This window comes from Neovison vison, chromosome 8 (assembly GCF_020171115.1).
Source record: "Neovison vison isolate M4711 chromosome 8, ASM_NN_V1, whole genome shotgun sequence".
Taxonomy (NCBI): Eukaryota; Metazoa; Chordata; class Mammalia; order Carnivora; family Mustelidae; genus Neogale; species Neogale vison.
The window spans coordinates 56,416,238-56,435,200 of NC_058098.1; the positions used below are offsets into that span (position 1 = coordinate 56,416,238).

At 49.2% G+C, this 18,963-nt stretch overlaps 1 protein-coding gene across 3 annotated transcripts in view; it reads left to right on the top strand.

Annotated features, from left to right (window-relative positions):
• TTC7A (tetratricopeptide repeat domain 7A) overlaps positions 1 to 18,963 on the top strand; it is a 117,889-nt gene that overhangs the window by 7,159 nt on the left and 91,767 nt on the right. For all 3 annotated transcript variants that reach the window (XM_044263650.1, XM_044263651.1, XM_044263652.1), the window contains exons 2-3: positions 1,317 to 1,480; positions 6,947 to 7,115. In XM_044263650.1, the coding sequence (XP_044119585.1) occupies positions 1,317 to 1,480; positions 6,947 to 7,115 (333 nt within the window). The remainder of the gene's footprint in view (positions 1 to 1,316; positions 1,481 to 6,946; positions 7,116 to 18,963) is intronic.

The window sequence follows — 18,963 nt, forward strand, 5'->3', positions numbered from 1 at the left end:
GAGGTCCCACCCACTTCTGCACCACCAGGGACAGAGGTTAGCTTGGACAAGAACTTTTTTGGGCAGTTCCTCCAAATGTTAATTTTCGAAATCACAGGATCATTAATAGACTGTGGCATCCTCAGAGGGAAAATCTCCAGGGAGTTCTCTGGGATCTGGGCTTTCAGGCTGTTCTCCACAGGGAATTTCCTCTCTGGAGAGAGACTCTTCAGAGGCCTGCAATTTGGAGCCCAGTGGGTTTGAGCTGTGAGCAAACTGCAGGGGTCCTGAGAGTAAGGAGTAGCATTCCCGGGTGGGTCTAAGAACGCCATCCTGGCACGTAGAAAGAGCTCTGGGAAGGCTGGGGACCAAGCAGACCTTCCTGGAGGCATTTTCGATTGGCCCGTGACACCCCGAACCTCTTGGCTTCCTCACCCAGCCGTGGAGAGGGTCCAGTTCCCTTGGCAGCTGTATGCTGGGAACTTCTGTTGGGTGGTGGGCCCGGTCCTCACCCTGGTTGCAGGGAAGGGGCAGCGAACCAGTCACACTGAGCACAGCCACCAAATGGTGGTCGTGAAACCACATGTGACCTCAGAGCCCTGGGGATCCCACCCATTCCCCGGGTTGACGCTGCTGTAGGTAGCAGGCATGTGGTGGTCACAAGCCTGGAGGTTTCAGTGCTGTGTGGGGAGATGGCAGATAGAACCAAACAGTACAAATTCCCCTGCCAGGCAGTGAGGTTTGGAGATAGGCTGACATATGGAGAGAACTCCAGAGAGTGCCAGGACTGGACATGTCCATGGATTTGCCCTGCTCCACCAGTGCATCTGCTTCCCACCTTAACTCTTTGCTTTCATTGCTAGGTTATCCCTGGTTATGGTAAAATACCGTAAAAATACAGAAAACCAACTCTGGTTATACGGAAATTGGGAGCTCATGAAAATGCATTAAGTTGCCTCCGATATTTTTCCTCTTGGGCTGTTTTTGGGGGGGATTCCTTCTTGGAGTAAGAACTTGCTACCCACAATGGGGCATGGGTGTGACTTTGTCCCTCATTTTAAATTCTGAAATTCTGGGAATTTGTCCCAGGTATTGGGAACTTTGCCTCCCTAGCCACTAAACTACAGAAAATAAACATAGCAGTTTGTGCTGTGAGTATGACAGAATGCTGTGTTTTGACTCTCAAGGCTGTTTAACTTTATGAAAACTGGGTCTTTATTTATTTTCTTAGATTCGGGCTGCTCCTGTGCTGGGGTGGGGTAGCCGAGTGGCTACAGGGACATGGGCTAGTGTCAGGGGATCTACCGTGTTCAGGGGATCCCTGCCCTGTTTTTCAGATGACCTTGGGAAGCTGCTCTTGGCCGAGGCCCTCCTGGAGCAGTGTTTGAAGGAGAACCACGCCAAGATAAAAGACTCCATCCCTTTGCCTGAGAAGAATGAGCCGAAGATGAATGAAGCCAGAAACCACCTGAGTAGTATCCTTAATCACGGGAGGCTGTCTGTAAGTGGGCAGCCCCCTCCTCTCCTCTCTGTCTTGCCTCCCCATCTGCTGGTGCGCAGGGTCCCTGGCTCATTTGGTCATCTGAACAGCAAGGCCCCCTAAAGGTTTGGCTCTGCACTGTTCAGCGCAGCAGCTGCCTGCGGCGTGTGGTTCTCCAGCACTTACAATGTGGCCAGTCCAACCTGAGATGTGCTGTGAGTGGAAAACACGCGCTGGAATCTTGACCATGTAGCACAAAATGAGGAGTGTTCAAGATGATTCATTCTTTATACTGATTATGTGTTCAGATGACAATATTTTGGATAGACTAGATTAAATAATATGTCCTATTAATATTAATTTCACCTAGTTTGGCCTTTTTATTTGATTTTTTAGAAATGTTTCTTTTAACTATATTTTTTAAAGATTTTATTCATTTGTGTGTGAGAGAGTAAGAGAGCAAGCAAGCACAAGGGGGACAAGCAGGCTGTCCACTGAGCAGGGAGCCTGACTCGGGGCTTGATCCCAGGGCCCCAGGTTCATGACCCGAGCCAAAGACAGTTGCTTGACTAAGCCACCCAGGCACCCTATTTTTGCCTTTTTTGTGTGATTAGAAGATTTTACTAGGAAAACTTAAATTATACATGTGGTTTATGTTACAGTTCTATTACACAATGCTTGGTTGAGCTAGTATGTGCCTGGTCCTTTTGCTCTTTGGGGGTTCCAGGGAAATAAGACCTCAGTGAGCCCATGATTTGGTTGGAAACAGGCAAACATGTGAAGCTGGCTAGCGACAGAAGAGTTCAGTAACAGGGCAAGCCCGTTTAAATCTATGTGCATTTATTGAGCACCTACTGTATAAAAGGCACCAAGGGAAGTATTGTCCACTCTCTCCAGACCTTTGCTGCTTCAAGCACGGTCCAACCACCTGTGGTATGGGTATCATCCAGGGAATGCAAAATCTGGGTCAGAATTCTTGTGTTAACAAGCTGTCCTGGCAATTTCCTGTATACATTAAAGTCTGAGACTGGTCTGGATTACAGTGTATCCTGAGCTGTAATAGAGGTATGGGTACATCATTAGAGACCCAGACAGGACATGATTTTTCAAGAGATGTTCCAGAGTAATAGATTAATTGACTTTAACAATTAACTAATTAACATTTATGGTGGGACACCCGGGTGGCTCAGTGACTTAGGCATCTGCCTTCAGTTCAGGTCATCATCCCAGGGTCCTGGGATCGAGTCCTGTATCTGGCTCCTTGCTCTGCGGAGAGTCTGCTTCTCCCTTTGTGGGCTGTTCCTCCTGCTTTTGCTCATAGTCTCTCTGACAAGTAAATAAATAAAATCTTTTTTAAAAAAGGCATTTATGGTGACTGAGGGCACAAGGCATTGTACTCTGAGGGTACTAAAGATGAATCCAGTGTGGAGCCTGCCCTCAGGCAGGTTGCAGGTTTACTGGAAAATAAGTCCTCTTGGCAGATTGTCCTTGATGGACTGTGACACATGCCACAGGAGTAGTGTACGTGAGGGGCAAGTTCGAAGGGGCTACTGCTTAGGGTGAGGTGAGGAGTCAACCTAGGGTGATGTTAGGACTAGAATTGGACTCTTATGGTTGGTGGGGGGACAGTGGCTGGACCTTGAAGGTTGGGGGAGGGTTCTGACATATAGAGATAGGATAGGGCATTCCAAGAAGGAAGCAGTATATCATTTCCTCTTATAAGATTCCTCTTACAAGATTTTCTCTTATAAGATATTCATTAAAGTACATCAAACAGCGGGATCAAAAGGAACAGTGAGAAATTAGGTTATGGAGGTACTTTGGGGCCAGGAAGGAAGGACTGAAATACCAGGCCAAGAAGTGTGGGGCTTTTTCCGTGGTGGAAGTGTATGGGGAGTTTAAGGATATTGCCTTCAGACTCCTCAGCAGGGATGACTGTAGGCGTGGGAGGTTTTGTATTGCATTAATAAACTAGCTCTTTGACCTGGAGAACCTCCCTTGACCTCTTGGGCCCTCCAGTTCCTCATCTGCCAGTCAAAAGGGCTGGACTGGATTAATGGATCCCAAGCTTCCTCCCTCCAAAACCCCTTTTAATTTTGTTCCTTTTCCAGACTCCATTAACTATTTAAAATTGTTTTTTTTTTTTAAAGATTTTATTTATTTATTTGTGTGAGAGAGAGAGCGAGGAAAAGCAGGCAGAGTGGCAGGCAGAGGCAGAGAGAAAAGCAGGCTCCCTGCTGAACAAGGAGCCTGATGTGGGACTCGATCCCAGGACTCTGGGATCATGACCTGAGCTGAAGGCAGCAGTTTAACCGACTGAGCTACCCACGGATCCCTAAAAATTGTTTTTACAGTAAAACAACTTGGGCTTATTGTTAACAAGTCATTAAATAAGCAAACTGTTCGAATAATAAATAAAAGTTCTTCTTTGCCAGCCTCAAGGTCACCCCATCCCTGGAGTTTAGCGCTGGTCACCATTTGCTGTGTGCCCCACACACCTTTCTCTGTGCATTAACGAACACACATAGACACACATCGGGCCTTCTTTTCTTACTAGAGCCATAGGATCCATTTTTGACCAGAACTTTCACTTGGAGCTCTCCCCGTGGCAATACTTCATTCTTTGTGTTGGCCGGATGGCATCCACATATATTATCAGGAAAACCATTTGTATGCCCAATCACGTGTCTAAAGAACAGATTTTACCATGCTTTCTTAATCAAAGACCTAACACAGGCACCAGCAGCACTCAGATAGTCATGGTTATTCAGGCCAAAGCCAAAAACTTGTTGTTGATTAGGCACAATCAAATATCAAAAGTAGTTTGTGGGATTCTCTGTCTTACCCCGAAGGCCAGGGTGTGGCGGGGGGACGGTCTCTGCTGGCAGCAGATGAAGCCCCAGCTGGAGTGCTGAGTATCCCCAGTAGCTCTGATGAGGTGGGGGAAGAGGTGAGCAGGGTGGGTCCATCAGGGCAGTTTGGAACCTCCTGCCTGCGATCTCTGAGATCCTGTCTAGCTCAGTTCTAACTTTTGCTGTAACTTTGGCCGTTCCCTCCCCCGACCATAGCACCTGGCATTGGTGCCATCTCATTGGTCCTCTCCGTAACCTGCTGTGGGAGTTACTGTTATCCCCATTTTCCAAGGGAAGAAACTGAGTCCCGGGAAAGGTTAGTCACTCAGCCAACACTTGGCCAGTTCTGCCCAGTAAGGACATTAAAATAAAACAAAAAAACAAATAAAAATGAAAACAAAATAAAACAGAAAAACCAACCCAACAACAAGAAAACCACCATCTTTTATCATCATTCCATAAACGAGAACACATCTTGACACCAAAAAGCAAGACAGATATGCTTTCAGGGTAAAGGGAAGCTCTTTAAGTAGTATACATTTGGCATCCGAAGCACTCACTTGGTCCTTAATTTTCCCCCAGTTTGGTGGAAGCTCTGTTGGGAGCTGCCATTGGTCCAGCAGGAACCATTAGGAGCTACACCCTGTCATCACACCCTGAAGTGTGTCCTTCTGAGCTCAGCTGCCCTTCTCCACATTTACAGTGGAGCAGGATAATAATGATAATGACTCGAGCCTGTATTTATCTAACTCCTTCCTAAAGAAAAGTTCAAAGCCCTTTTCTGGACTTGGGTTACTCTGCTGCTTTTGGCATTGCTGTTATGGGAGGTGAGGGGTGGGCGTCACTGTCTCGCCCTCACCCATGGTGAAGACAAGCCCGAGCAGTGAGAAAATGGGCCTGTGGCTTGAACCAGTATGGGGAACAGCGGAATCTCTGCCCAGCAAGGGGAGACCGTGGGCCACAAGATTCTGGGAGTGCATAATTTGTGGCCCTGGTGGAGGGAGTAGGTGGCCTATTTGGGGAGACTAGCAAGTGTGCTTGAAAAATTCAGCCATGGAAGTTAACCCATGGTCAAAGCAGGTCAGGCCTACAGGGGCTGACAGGGTCCACTTGGCAGAGGCATTATAGGAGTTCAGCAGCAAAAGGAGTTCCCTGGTACTCAGGGAGGCTTCTAGGCCTTAAAAAAAGAAAAAAAAAAAAAAAAAAGGAAGAGGTGGGCCTGAGTAAGCTCCCAAAGGATGAAAGAAGATTTGGATAGACCAAGGGGAAGGGGGATACTATTCCAGATAGGGAACTATGTGAGCAAAGGCAAGGGAAAAATGTGTATTTACAATGACCAAAACACCAATGCACTAAGAGATTTTGGCTTTGCTCTGTTCCATATCTCTTGCTTGGCTTCTGAGAGGGTAGTGGGTGGTTGGGAGTAGTGGAAGCTTTCCTGGGGACTACAGGTTCCCCAAACTCCAATCTCCCAGAAGGAAAAAGGGGTGGCACTTTCCTGCTGGTGACAGAGCCTGGGTTGGGGGCCAGCACTGTATCTCCAAGGAGCTTTGTGGACACAACTGCTGCTGGGGGTTGAGAGCCGTGCCCAGAGCCTGGCCTAGAGGGGCGGCGGGCTGGCGGAGCACAGACATGGAGGCAGAGGGCTGGAGAAGTTGTCATGGAAAGTAGGGGATACTGGAGTAGAACTGGACACATGGCCAAGGGCAGGACTTTGGGGCAGGGCTGACCAGACCTCCTGGGGCCCGAGAGAGTCCCCAAGAGTCTTTGTATGGGGTGAAGATTTAGTCATAAGTAGCTCTGGAGAAAGGGAAGAAAACAAGTTTGAATTCAAGCACTTGACTGTGCACTTGAGATGAGGACAGTGGCCCTGCAGGCCTTGGCTCTCCTGCCTTCCTCCCTCACTGCTGATGGGGCCATTCTCCCCACCCAGGTCCTGCTGTCGCGGCTGTGGCTTCAGCCGCTGGCCCCTTACCTGCACAGCTTCTTTCCATAGCTTTTTACCTCACTGTATATTTGTACAGATAATCATGTAAAGAGAACTCCCCTCCCAGTTATGTGAGCTTCAGGCCCCACAACATTTGGCTGGGTCCCTGATTCCCTGTTTGTGTTGAGAACCAATGCCTGAATTCCTGAGCATTAACCCAGGGCCGATGCCTGTGGGGCTTCAGGAGAGAGAAGACTGAGCCCAGTCGGCAGGCTGCCCGGAGTCTGGTTGGGGGCACAAGACATGCACACACATCGATCCCCAGCATTGGGCTCTCTGCTCAGTAGGGAGCCTGCTTCTCCCTCTCCCACTCCCACCCCCTGCTTGTGTTCCCTCTCATGCTGTGTCTCTATCTATCAAATAAATAAATAAAATCTTTTAAAAAATAGAAAAAGACATGCGCACACACACACACACCTGTAACAATTAGGTACTCATGTAAGAATTTCATTGAGAGCCATAGTGCAGGCATGGGGAGCAGGGAACTGTCACATGTGCTGGATGGCCAGTGAGGGCTTCCCGGAGGAGGGGCTTTGGCCAGCTGGCATGGCTCCAAGGGAGGAGGCAGGGGTTCATCCCAGGGTGTGGGGTGGGACTGGGCGGGAACTTTAGGGCAGGAACCCACTAAGGGGTCTGTTGCCCTTTCAGCCACAGTACTTGTGTGAGGCCATGCTGATCCAGGGCAAGCTGCACTACATGGAGGGCTCGTACCGAGATGCCATCAGCATGTATGCACGGGCCGGGATCGATGACATGTCCATGGAGAACAAGCCACTGTATCAGATGCGGCTACTGGCAGAGGCCTTTGTCATCAAAGGTAGGTGTGGGCCCAGCGGGGGTGCTCCCCACCCTCCGTGTTCGGTCCCTTGCGGTCTGGCCCCATGTGCCAGCAGCAGGTGGCCGCCGTAGGCCACATAGGTGCCGTGGTGGCTGTTGGCCAGCGGCCAAGATATATAAACCCTAGTAGCACTCGGGCGCTGACCTGCCGGGTGGACACCAGCAGCGACCAGGCACGCCAGGGTGCGCTGGAGGGCGGCAGCCACCAGGCCAGATGTCAGAGGAGTCAGGTTCCCACCTTGGCTCTGTCAAGAACCAGTCCCCCACCTGCACATCCCTGGGCAGGTTACCGCTTTGCCTTTCCTGGCTTAGCTGGCTTGTGTGTGGAACAGAGTTGTGATGCCTGCCCTCACTGGGGTGACCGTGACCAGGAGGTGTCCTCTGGGTCACAAGGTTGAGGGAGCCTTAAACGATGTCCCTTAAACATTGTCAGGCTGGTGCTGGTGACTGACATTGGCTGCCAGTCGGGTACCCGGTGGTTTAGAGCAGCCTGTCCCTCCTCAGGTATTTGTGGGTACCTGTGGAGGGCACCCAGGGGTGGGCAGGTCAGAGCCAGTTCCCAGAGGGAGTGGTGTTCTAGTGAGATCCCAGGCACTCACGGTCAGTGATGTAGAAATTTCATAATACGGGGCTATGGATGGTGGCCTGCTTGGGACACTATTTGGTGCCCTTGAACTGACCTTGAAGGGGTTACACATTAGTAAAAGCCTGACCCCAGACCTTGTGCTTCGGGTTCCTCCTTCCCCAGATCTATGAACCCTGGGATTGCAGTGCCCTAAGGGGTGGCCCTTGGTGGCAGTGAAGTGTCCTAGGAGTCCCTCTGCCCAGATTGTTGTCAGGAGTCTTAGATGTTTGGTCGTTTCCTTATTTCAGCACCAACCAGTCCCCAGAGAAAAGTCTAGACATGCTTACGACCATAGGGAGATTGGGTGTCTGAGATGGTAGAGTGTTTGCCACCTTCTTTGATTTAGGTAGGGACATTCTCTCCATCTTACACATGGGGAAACTGAGGCCTAGAGAGGATACATACCGTGCCCAGAACTGCCCAGAGATTTGTACTGGAACCTCCCCACTGTCTCCTTAGGTTCCCGGGGATTGACTGACATCTGTGCAGGGCATGGCCTACTTTGACCCTGGCTTTTGCTGGAGGGCTGTTTGTCCACCCCTGGGTCCCTTTCCCTTTGGAGAGACTGTTCACATCATGGCAGGACGTCTGCCAAGATTGTCACCTTGGACAGACGCAGCACCAGCGTGCGGGAGGGCAGGTGACATGTGGGGTGACCCATTAGGTGGGGTCTTCTCCCTGTGCTCTCTCGTCCCTTTTTCTGTGCCCTAGCATAGGCCAGTCATGGGGGCTTGCTACATTTAGCATTTGGGACTTTTGGGCCTCTTGAAAACCACTCTGCTGTGGACTCCCCAAACCTAACACCCTTCCGTGGGGGCCCTTTCCAGCACTTTCTCCGGTAGACTTGGCTCTACCTACTGCTCCCTGTTTCCTGCTCTCTACTCTTTCCAGCACGCCTCCAGCTTCTTGGGGGAACACAGTCCTGGTGCTCAGAGGTCCTGCAGGGGAGGTAAGGAGCCAAGAGCCGCCAGCGTGGGCTGCTTGGTCTCAGCCTGTGCTAGCTCCCCGCCTCTCACTGACTGCTTGTGGCCTCCCACTTGCCTGCCTCCTCTCTACTCCTCCTCCCTGTCCTGTTGCTGCGACTGCGCCCTGCTGCTTGGCATGCTGAGTCTGACCTGACCCTGTGTGTGCTTGAGATCATGCATGTGGCCTCCAGGGTGAGCAGGATGTTGATTATCCTGGGTTCTGGGGGACCTCGTGGGTTTCCCCATGCAGAGAGTAGGGGATGGGGGTGGCGGGTCATGGGGTTGTCTTAATCTTCCACAGAAAGGGTGGCTCCAACAGCAGAGATTTATTTCTCAGAGTTCTGGAGGCTGGGATGTCCAAGATCAAGGTCCCGGCAGGTTTGGTGTCTATGAGGGCCCTCTGCGTGGGTTGCACATGGCCACCTTCTTGCTGTGCCCTCACAGGGGCTTTCCTCCATTTCTCTGTCCTCTTCATATAAAGCCACTAATCCTATCACTCTCATGGCCTCATCTAAACCTAATTACCTCTCAAAGGTGCCATCTCTAGACACCGTCGCATTGGGGTTTCGGGCTACATACAACATGGGAGCTGGTGGGAGACACAAGCGTTCAGTCCATCCAAAGGATGGTGACGGCAGAAGGCCACAGGACTCACAGAATAATAATAGTTACGAATCCCTCCCTCCGTGCCAAGTACTCCCTGCCCTCACTGAATCCATACAGTAATCCTGAAGAGGTGGTGTTCTTTTCATTCCCTTGTTACAGACAAGGAGTTATGGTCGACAAGGTGAAGGGACGCATGGGTTCCCCTGGAAACGGCAGAGCTGGGATTGATCGAACCCGGGCAGCCAGAGCTCAGAGATGGCCTGTGGGAGGGCTGCTCAGTCTCCTGGACGGAGGCAGATCATAGAAGCAATCTAGGCCCATCCCTCATGTTCCAGACGTGCAAGCGAGGCTCCTGGGAGTGGAGTGACTTACCCAGGACAGCAACCAGCTTGTGTTTGAACTAGACTGCTCCCCCCTGAGGCAGCCTCGTGGCTGCCAGCAGTGCCTCAGGCTCTGCCCATCTCCAGGTGGCCTCCTCCAGGAGCCTGCCAGTCCAGGCCACTATGCCGCAGCTCCTTTACCATTTTGTGCTGGGCTCTGCTTCGTGGTTCCACCTTGGTACCGTCCAGTGGGGCAGAGGGTTTTCTCGGCACACCAGGCTGGAGGGAGGAAGATGGGGCTGTGTGTCACTGGGGAGTCTGCAGTGGCCAGGCCCGGGGGCTCAGTGGAGGCACAGTGATGTGGGTAACTCCAGCGCGGAGCTCTTGTTCTTATTAGGGGAGTTAGGAGCAGGCTCAGGGCCCAAAAGACATACAAATTCATGCAACTCACCCACTTTCTCCTTCATGGCAGAAGGACCTGGCAACGTGTCCATCTGAGGCATCACTCATAAGGACTAGGCCTTACTCTGAAGTCAGGGGGATGTGGGTTAGACCAGAAGATGCTTTCTGATTCTCAGGGAGGGCCCTAGACACCAACAGAGGCACTTGAGAGAAGGGGCACTTGCGGCAGGCTTGGGTTTCTCCTACCTGGAACGCAGAAATGGCAACTGCGCAGGTATGTGTATTGCCTGGGGCTTCCATGACCCTCCTGCTTCCATAAGGGGTTTCATCCGCATCTCTACTCTCTGAGGGGGGAGGCAGTTGTTATTCCCACTCTATGGATGAAGAAACTGAGGCCTGTTCAAGGTCATGCAACCTACAAGTAGCAGAGCTTAGATTGATGGCTGTGGTTGTCTCTCTCACACTTGTGTCCTGCCTGTGACACAGGAGCCCCCTGGGGAGCAGATTACAGTTACCGTGGAGAGGGGTTTGCACAGACAAGGGGAGTACAGATGACACAGAAGCCCCAACAAAGGAGAGGTTCCCCGCAGTTCCTGCAGAAGCCAGGGACCAGCCAGGAGGGACGATATCTATGGGCACCGTCCTTCTGTCCCTGATGGTGGCCCAGAAGAGGGCCTACTGGGCCTTGGTTAAATGGGAGGCTTCAGCCTCTCCTGGCCTCCGTTAGCCCTGTGTTGACTAAGAGCTGCAGCCCCCAGTGAAGCCTGGAACCATTGTCCCCTGGGTCCACTTAGTGTGAACACATCCTGGGGCAGTGGTATTGCTGGGTGAGCTGGTCGGAAAACTTCCTTTTCTGTGTCAATATCAGTCACCGTGGACTGGAATGGCAAAGGTGCTGCTCTCCTACCCTGTTCCCCAGGCCCTGCAGTGGCACCCTTGTGACTTCTGTCAGCCCCCCACCCCCTGACTGAGCATGTCAGACCAGGGGAAACGCAACGTTCGAGCCCATTCCAAGTACATGTGATAGGTATTTATTTTATTTTTAAGATTTATTTATTTATTAGAGAGCGAAAGTGAGTGCAGGATGGAGGAGAGGCGGGGGGGGGGTGGCAAGAGAAACTTTCGGGGACTCTATGCTGAGTGCGGAGCTCGACTCAGAGCTCAGTCTCATGACCCTGAAATCACAACCTGAGGCAAACCTTGAGTGAGATGCTTAACCCACTGTGCCACCAGGCGCCCTGGTAGATACCTGATTTTGTGGTGTTGCCCCGCCACCATCTTGGTTTCTTTTGGGGGAATGTCTTCCATTTACTTTGGATTTACTTTGTTTAAAAAGCAATCAAGAATAATTTAGTTTTGGGGGCGGGGGCGACAAAAAAAAAAAAAAAGAATAATTTGGTTTTGAGGCCCTTCTCAAAAGGTCCGTCTGCAGTGCTGCCCACCCTTGTGAAGCCCTTGGCAGAGCCTGTGATTCTGTGTGCTCATGGCCCCTGACCCCACTGAACTTGAAGCCCCTGGGGCACAGGTGGTCATTTCTTCTGCACCCCCAGGCTTCTCTCCCTCTTCTCCCTTCCTGGAGCCATTCATGTTCCAGCTGAACGAGTTCTGCTCCTGATGTCCCACGTGATCTACAGAGTTCTGCCCCTTCACCTTTCCTTGAGCTGCTGCTCATGCCTAACAGTCCCCTTCTTTATTGATCATGCACAGAGCTAGCCCTACGACTCCCTGCAGGCACAGTTCAGGTCCCTCTCCACCAGCAGGCTTTCTGCGGTCATAGCTGCAAACTGTAGCATTCTCTTCCTCCTTGAAGCTCATTCGGACCTTGATCAAGTCTCCCCAGTTTGAAGTCAATATGTTCCTCCTGCCAGGCATCTGGCCTCTGATCATTGTACCCCTCCTGATCCCTGGCCCATGTCTTCCTGGAGAAAGTGAAATTTGCCAGCAGTGGCTTCAGCCTGCACATGCCAGGGATGCCCGGATGAACAGTTAGGGTCCCTTCCCTTGAAGGGAGTGGCAGTCAGGTGAGCAAAGTCTGCTGCTGGTGTGATGTGGCTCTAGGGGAAGCAGCTGCATTGGAGGAGGAGCTAAGCATGTGGGAGCTATGGCCAGACTGATGAGTCACAAGCTCTAACTGGTGCCACTCTTTCCTGTCCAGTCCCCAAACAGACCGATCATACCGTCAGTGGAGTCTACCACTTGGAAAAAATCAGGAAACGGGAACACCCCAGAGGTGGCTAGTCTGTAGCTTATTTCTGCGGCCTACTGGGGGCAGGGCAATGAACTTCCTGCTGGCCATGGTGCACCAGCCATGTGGCTGCCCCCACTTCTGCTCTATGGGGAGCTCTGCCTTGACACTTGAGAGGGGCATTTGCAAAGTGCAGCTCCTCAGCAGCCCTCTTCCAAATGGGGGTAACATGCCTGGGATTGCTTTCAGAGTTGATGTTCTGAGGCCTTGTTTTCCAGGTTTGGGGTTGGTCTGGCTCTGATGCTCTCCAGAACAACCTAGGAATAAACCTTTGGACATTTGGCATCAGTTCATCTCTGTGGATAAAAAACTAGTACCAAAGGTTTTATTGACACAAAACCATTGGCTCTAGATCCAGACCTAGAGGTTTCTGTCTCTGCAGCAGGCCTCAGGGCTCCTGTCAGCTCCCAGCCCTCAGTTTTAATGGGTAAACAGTGGGCTGGGCTGGGGGTGTTCATGCTTCTTGCTGTCAAGCTGCATTTAGCCCTGTAGCATGGGAGCCACGGCACAGGGTCCTTGTGAGATCCCGGGGGATCAGGCCTTTCCCAGGCCCCAGCCTTAGCTCTCCATTGGATCTGATCTTCCTGTTTCCTATGGTGTACCTTCAGCAGGACCAGAGAATTTCCAACCCTCAGGTGCCAGGGTGGCTCAGTCAGTTAAGTGTCCAACTCTTACAACAGCTCAGGTCTGGATCTCAAGGTTGTGAGTTCAGCCCCGTGTTGGACTCCATGCTGGGCATGGAGCCTACTTTAAAAAAGAGAGAGAATTTCCGACCCTGATTATTTGACTTGACCCTCAGCCACCTCGGATTATTGTCCAAAAGAAAAACAGGCCCCTGAACTATGCTGTATTATCCAGAGGGATTGCCAGGAGTGAAGCTTGCCCTTTTTGTAGGCCTCACTGTGGACCCTAAGAAGTATCCAATGTAGGCTAATATCCTAAAGTGTTCTTCCAGATACTCTAAAGCTTCAGCCTTCTCCTCAAGATAAGATAGGCTGCATTTCAACAGGCATTACTGCTACTGTGTATCTAGAATCTCAGTTTCTTAGTTGAGAGATGGTAATTCCTCACTCAAAGCTGATCTTAACTCAGCCAGTCTTGCACTTCAGAAATTGTCCCCTCTGACATCATGCTTCTGGGGATCAGTTTCTTTATAATCAGACTTAGTGTTATAATGACAGAAATGCAACTCCAGCTAGCTGGAAAAGCAACAAGAAAAAGGAGGAAGGCACTGGAAATGAATGCACCCATGTAAATAGAAAGTCAAGCTGGATAGTTAGGCATCAGGCATAGCTGGATCCAGGGGCTCCTTGTGTTGATGTCTTTTTCAGCAGCTCCAGGTTTACATGGTTCTGTGCATAGCACTTAGAATGGCAGGAGGAGAGAGTGCCTCATTAACCTGGCTTGATCTCATCCAGGTTTCGGAGTTGATGCCAGAGGTGGGATTTCTCCACCTGAATCTTATGCACTGAGTTGCAGGAATGTTCCTCAAAGGAAAATCAGGTGCTCTTACCAAAGTAGGTGAAAGATATGGAGGGCAGAATCCCAGAGCTCAGGCAGCTCAAGTTACTCCAGTAGTGACCAGGTCAGCACTTGAACTCAGGCTCTCTCTGACTCCAGCATTTGGGGTCATCCCTCATGCCCCAAAATGCTTTTGTTGGATTGAACCTCTCTGTCGCAGAGGGAAGTGAACGAGCCCTAGCTGGTTGTTAGGCTTTTCCGGGTTGACTTGGAGATGAACCTGAACTTAAGGAGGAATCATGTGCAGTTGAGTAGAAGAGGTGCCTTCCAGATAAAGGAAAACTCCGAAGAGAAGGCCCAGGGGAAATGGAGGTGACTTGTTGGGGGTGGGTGTGGGACTGGCTGGGAAATGAGGGGGCATTGAAAACCATGTGGTAAAGCTCAGGGTGTCACTTTGCTGGTGTTCTAGATGTTTGGCCCTAGGTAGCCGTGCGTTGATGGGCAGGCAAGAGCTTCAGGGCCTGCACTGCCGGCACCTCCAGCTCTCCCGGCTCAGCCCTACAAGCCACGCTGTCATTGTTCACCTCTCAGAAGGCTGTTCCTGGCAAATGGCTGCCTCCCCCTCGGGCCTGTGTCACTTTCGTTTCTCGGTCGCTAGCTCAGTGTGGTAACGTGAGGGAGGAATGACCCCTCATTTCTCCAGTGATGAGTCCTGCCCCTTTTTTTGTCTTGCTCCCAGCCCAGCACCAGGGAGGCCGCAGTCCATGCTCTGGACAGGCTTGCCGCCAGCTGACAGGTGGAAGATGGGCCTTCCCATGGGGGAAAATGGCCTCGGTTCTCTCCCACATACCACAGCTAAGTGCTAAATGGTGAAGGTGCTGTGGGAAGTAAAAATGTAAAAACAAACAAACAAACAAAAAAACCCCAAAACTATTTAGCAGCTTTGAGAATGATGACCCGCAAATTCTCTTGTCCTCACTCCTTGAGTTTTTCTTTTTGTTTTTCTGTTCTCTTTTGGTCAGTGCAACCCCAAGCTATTCTGCTCCCACCTGGGAACTTGTGGCTTATTGAAACCTTTGAAAATAAAGACACCAGACTGCTCCTAGGGGCAGAACATAGTGGCATATTTGGTTTGGATTTTTTTTTTTTTTTGTAGTCCTGGTATGGCAGGAATTAGCTGTTGATTTTGGCTTCCTTTGCAAAGGGGCGTGGGTCGCTGGCCTTGTGGGGAAGCGGGTCAGGACCCTGGGTGCTGCTGCCCTGCCTCCACACCGCAGTCCTGGAAGCCAGGGCCTGGCCTCCAGAGGGAGAGAAACCAGTGGAGGGGAATGCTGCTGGGGCATCTCAGAAGGGACTAGGCATGTTCTTTGTGCATGCACCTGGCCTTTGCTGAGTTTCCTGGGCTCGGGGTGTGGAGTGCTGCTAGGCTTTGAGGGGGGTAGTCGAGGCCCGAGTACCGACATGAGGGCCCATCCCCTAGCAGGGTGGACGGCTATAACTCAGCCTTCAGATATGCACGTGAAAAGTGGGCCACCAGGGGCTGGCCAGAGACTTTCGGGAACCCCTGGGGGGGTCACAGCAGGTAGGGGGAGACACAGGGAGTCTGGGCCAAGACAGCAGACAGTGTTGAAACCAGAAGACCTGGATCTAGTGTGGACTCTAGTACTTTTAACGGGGGGTTGTTGAAAGGCGTCTCTCCTCGAATTAGAGGTTTCATTTGTCACTCCAGGGAAGGACCAAATCCCTCCCAGAGAGGTCACTATGAGCCTCACTTAACATTCTCGGAGAGCATGTGCGTTCTCATCTATATAATATCATCGGATTTCAATTTCACCATCCCCCATGAGGTGGACGTTGGTAGTGATCCCATTTTGTGTTTCAGGAAACCGAGACTTAGGTCTCTATACACACATTTTGGGTATATACTTCCAGTCTTTTTTCCTGTAGGTTTATATGTGTTTTTTGTTTGTTTGTTTTTTGTTTTTTGTAAAACAAAAATAAGTTCATACAATCATATTTTATAATCTCTCAAGTGAGTATTTTTTTAAAAGATTTTTATTTATTCATGGACAGGGAGAGATCACAAGTAGGCAGAGAAGCAGGCAGAGAGAGAGAAGGGGGGGGAAGCAGGCTCCCTGCTGAGCAGAGAGCCTGATGTGGGACTTGATCCCAGGACCCTGAGATCATGACCTGAGCTGAAGGCAGAGGCTTAACCCACTGAGCCACCCAGGCATCCCTAAAGTGAGTATTTTATAAGCCATTTTCCAATACATGTCTATGGTTGCTGCTTTAAGTTTCATAGAATCTCATTGTAAGAATCTCTTGTAGTTTAGCAAGCTTGTTCCCTGTTATCGGACCTGTAGGTTAAATCTCATCTTCAGTGCTGCCATAGATATCTTTGAAACTAAATTTTTGCATATGCCATCAATTTTTTTTTTCAGTGATAAATTCTTAGAAGTAAATTATTGGATCAAAGCATAAATATTTTTTTGGAGGCACATGGAGTCAAATTGTCCACTTTCCCCTTTTTTTCATTTTTTTAAATTGGTAAAATATACAGACACATAAAAAGATGTTCAACATCACTGATCATCAGGGAAATGCAAATCAAAACCACAATGAGATTACACCTCACACCCGTCGAAATGGCTAAAATTAACAATGCAAGAAACAACAGGTGTTGGCGAGGATGTGGAAAAGAAGGAACCTTCTTACACTGTGGGTGAGAATGTACACTGATAGAAAAACAGTATGGAAAACAGTATGGAGGTTAAAAGTTCAAAACAGAATTACCCTGTGATCCAGTAACCACACTACTGGGGCTTTACCCAGAAGATACAAAAACACTAATTCAAAGAGATATAAGCACCCCTATATTTATAACAGCTTTATTTACAATAGCCAAGATATGGAGAAGCCATAAAGAGGACGTGGTAAACAGGTACAATGAGATGTCAGCATAAAAAAGAATGAAATCTTGCTATTTGCAACAACATGGGTAGAGCTAGAGCATAATGCTAAGCAAAATAAGTCAGTCCAGTGAAGTATGCTTGCACTCATACATGGAATTTGAAAAACAAGAAAGAATGAGAAAAGGGGGGAAAAGGGAGAGACAAACCAAGAAACAGACTTTTAACTATAGAGAACAAACTGATGGTTACGGGAGGGGAGAGGGTGGGAGGGTTGGGGGAAATAGGTGAGGGGGGAGTAAGGAGTGTTTTTGTCTTGATGAGCACTGGGTGATGCATGGGAGTGCTGAATCACTCCATCGTACACCTGAAACTAATAGCACCCTATAGGTTAACACTGTAGGTTAAAACATTGGTAAAATAGCTATAAAATAAATTTTAACACTGTAGGTTAAAACAATGGTAAAATAGCTATAAAATAGGTGAACAGTGAGAGACTATGGACTCTGAGAAACAATCTGAGGAGTTTGAAGGGGCAGGGGATGGGAGGTTGGGGTACCAGGCGGTGGGTATTTTAGAGGATACGGATTGCATGGAACACTGGGTGTGGTGCAAAAATAATGTATACTGTTATGCTGAAAATAAATAAATTAATTAAAAAAAAACTAAAAATGGTAAAGAAGATATGGTCATGTATACAATGGAGTATTATGCCTCCATCAGAAGATGCATACCCAATTTTTGTATCAACATGGACAGGACTGAAAGAGATTATACTGAGTGAAATAAGCCAAGCAGAGAGAGTCAATTATCATATGGTTTCGCTTACTTGTGGATCATAAAGAATAACATGGAGGGCATTAGGTGAAGGAGAGAGGGAGTTGGGGGAAATTGGAGGGGGAGATGAAGCATGAGAGACTGTGGACTCTGAGAAACAAACAGGCTTTTGAAGGGGTTGGGGGTGGGGTGTTGGGAGATCTTGGTGGTGGTTCTTAAGGAAAATGTATTGCATGTAGCTCTAGATATGGTGCATAAACAATGAATCTTGAAACACTGAAAAAATTAAATAAATTTTTTTTAAAAACCTAAAATTGAAAAAAAATGCAATAAATAAATAAATGAAGTTCATTTGTTGAAAAAAAATAGCTATAAAATAAATTAAGCATCTTAATTAATTTTTAAAGATTTTATTTTTAACTGTAGTCAAATACATGGAACATAAAATTCGCTATCTGGACCATGTCTAAGCGGACATACAACTCAGTGGTGTTACAGACATTCACGTTGTGCAGCCAACCTCCAGAACTCTTTATGTTGCAAAACCCCAGCTCTGTACACACCGAACATCACCTCATTTGCCCTTACGGGCAGCCCCTGACAACTTCTGTTCTCCTTTCTGTCTCCATGAAGTGGCTCCTTTAGGTTCCCCAGGGAAGTAGACTCGTAGACTATTATCTTTTGGTGACTGGCCTATTTCACTTAGCATAATGGCTTTAAGGTTTATCTATGTGGCATACGCTATGTCTTTTTGAAGGCTCAATGACAGTCCGTTGTATGTTGTATGCACGTATCCCATTTTCTTTATCCATCCATCCCATCAGTGGATTCTTGGGATGTTTCTGCCTTTAGCCTGTTATGACTAATGCTGCCGTGAACATGGGTTTACAGATACCTCTTTGAGACACGCCTGGGTGGCTCAGTGGGTTAAGCCGCTGCCTTCGGCTCGGGTCATGATCTCAGGGTCCTGGGATCGGGTCCCGCATCGGGCTCTCTGCTCTGCAGGGAGCCTGCTTCCTCCTCTCTCTCTCTCTGCCTGCCTCTCTGCCTACTTGTGATCTCTCTCTGTCAAATAAATAAATAAAATCTTTAAAAAAAAAAAAAAAAAAAGAGAGACACTCCTTTCAGTTCTTTTGGATCTAGACCCAGAAGCAGAATTGCTGGGTTCATAAGGTAATTCTGTTTGTAATTTTTTTGAGGAACTGTCACTGTTTGCCACAGTGGTGATACCATTTTGCATTCTCACAATGGCCCGCTTCTGAGTATGATTTTTTTTTTTTTAAAGATTTTTTTATTTATTTATTTGAGAGAGAGAGAGTGTGAGAGAGAGCATGAGCGAGGAGAAGGTCAGAGAGTGAAGCAGACTCCCCATGGAGCTGGGAGCCTGATGTGGGACTCGATCCCGGGACTCCAGGATCACGCCCTGAGCCGAAGGCAGTCGTCCAACCAACTGCGCCACCCAGGCGTCCCCTGAGTATGATTTATAAGGGTTCTTCCCTACCTGGTTTGAGGCTTCCT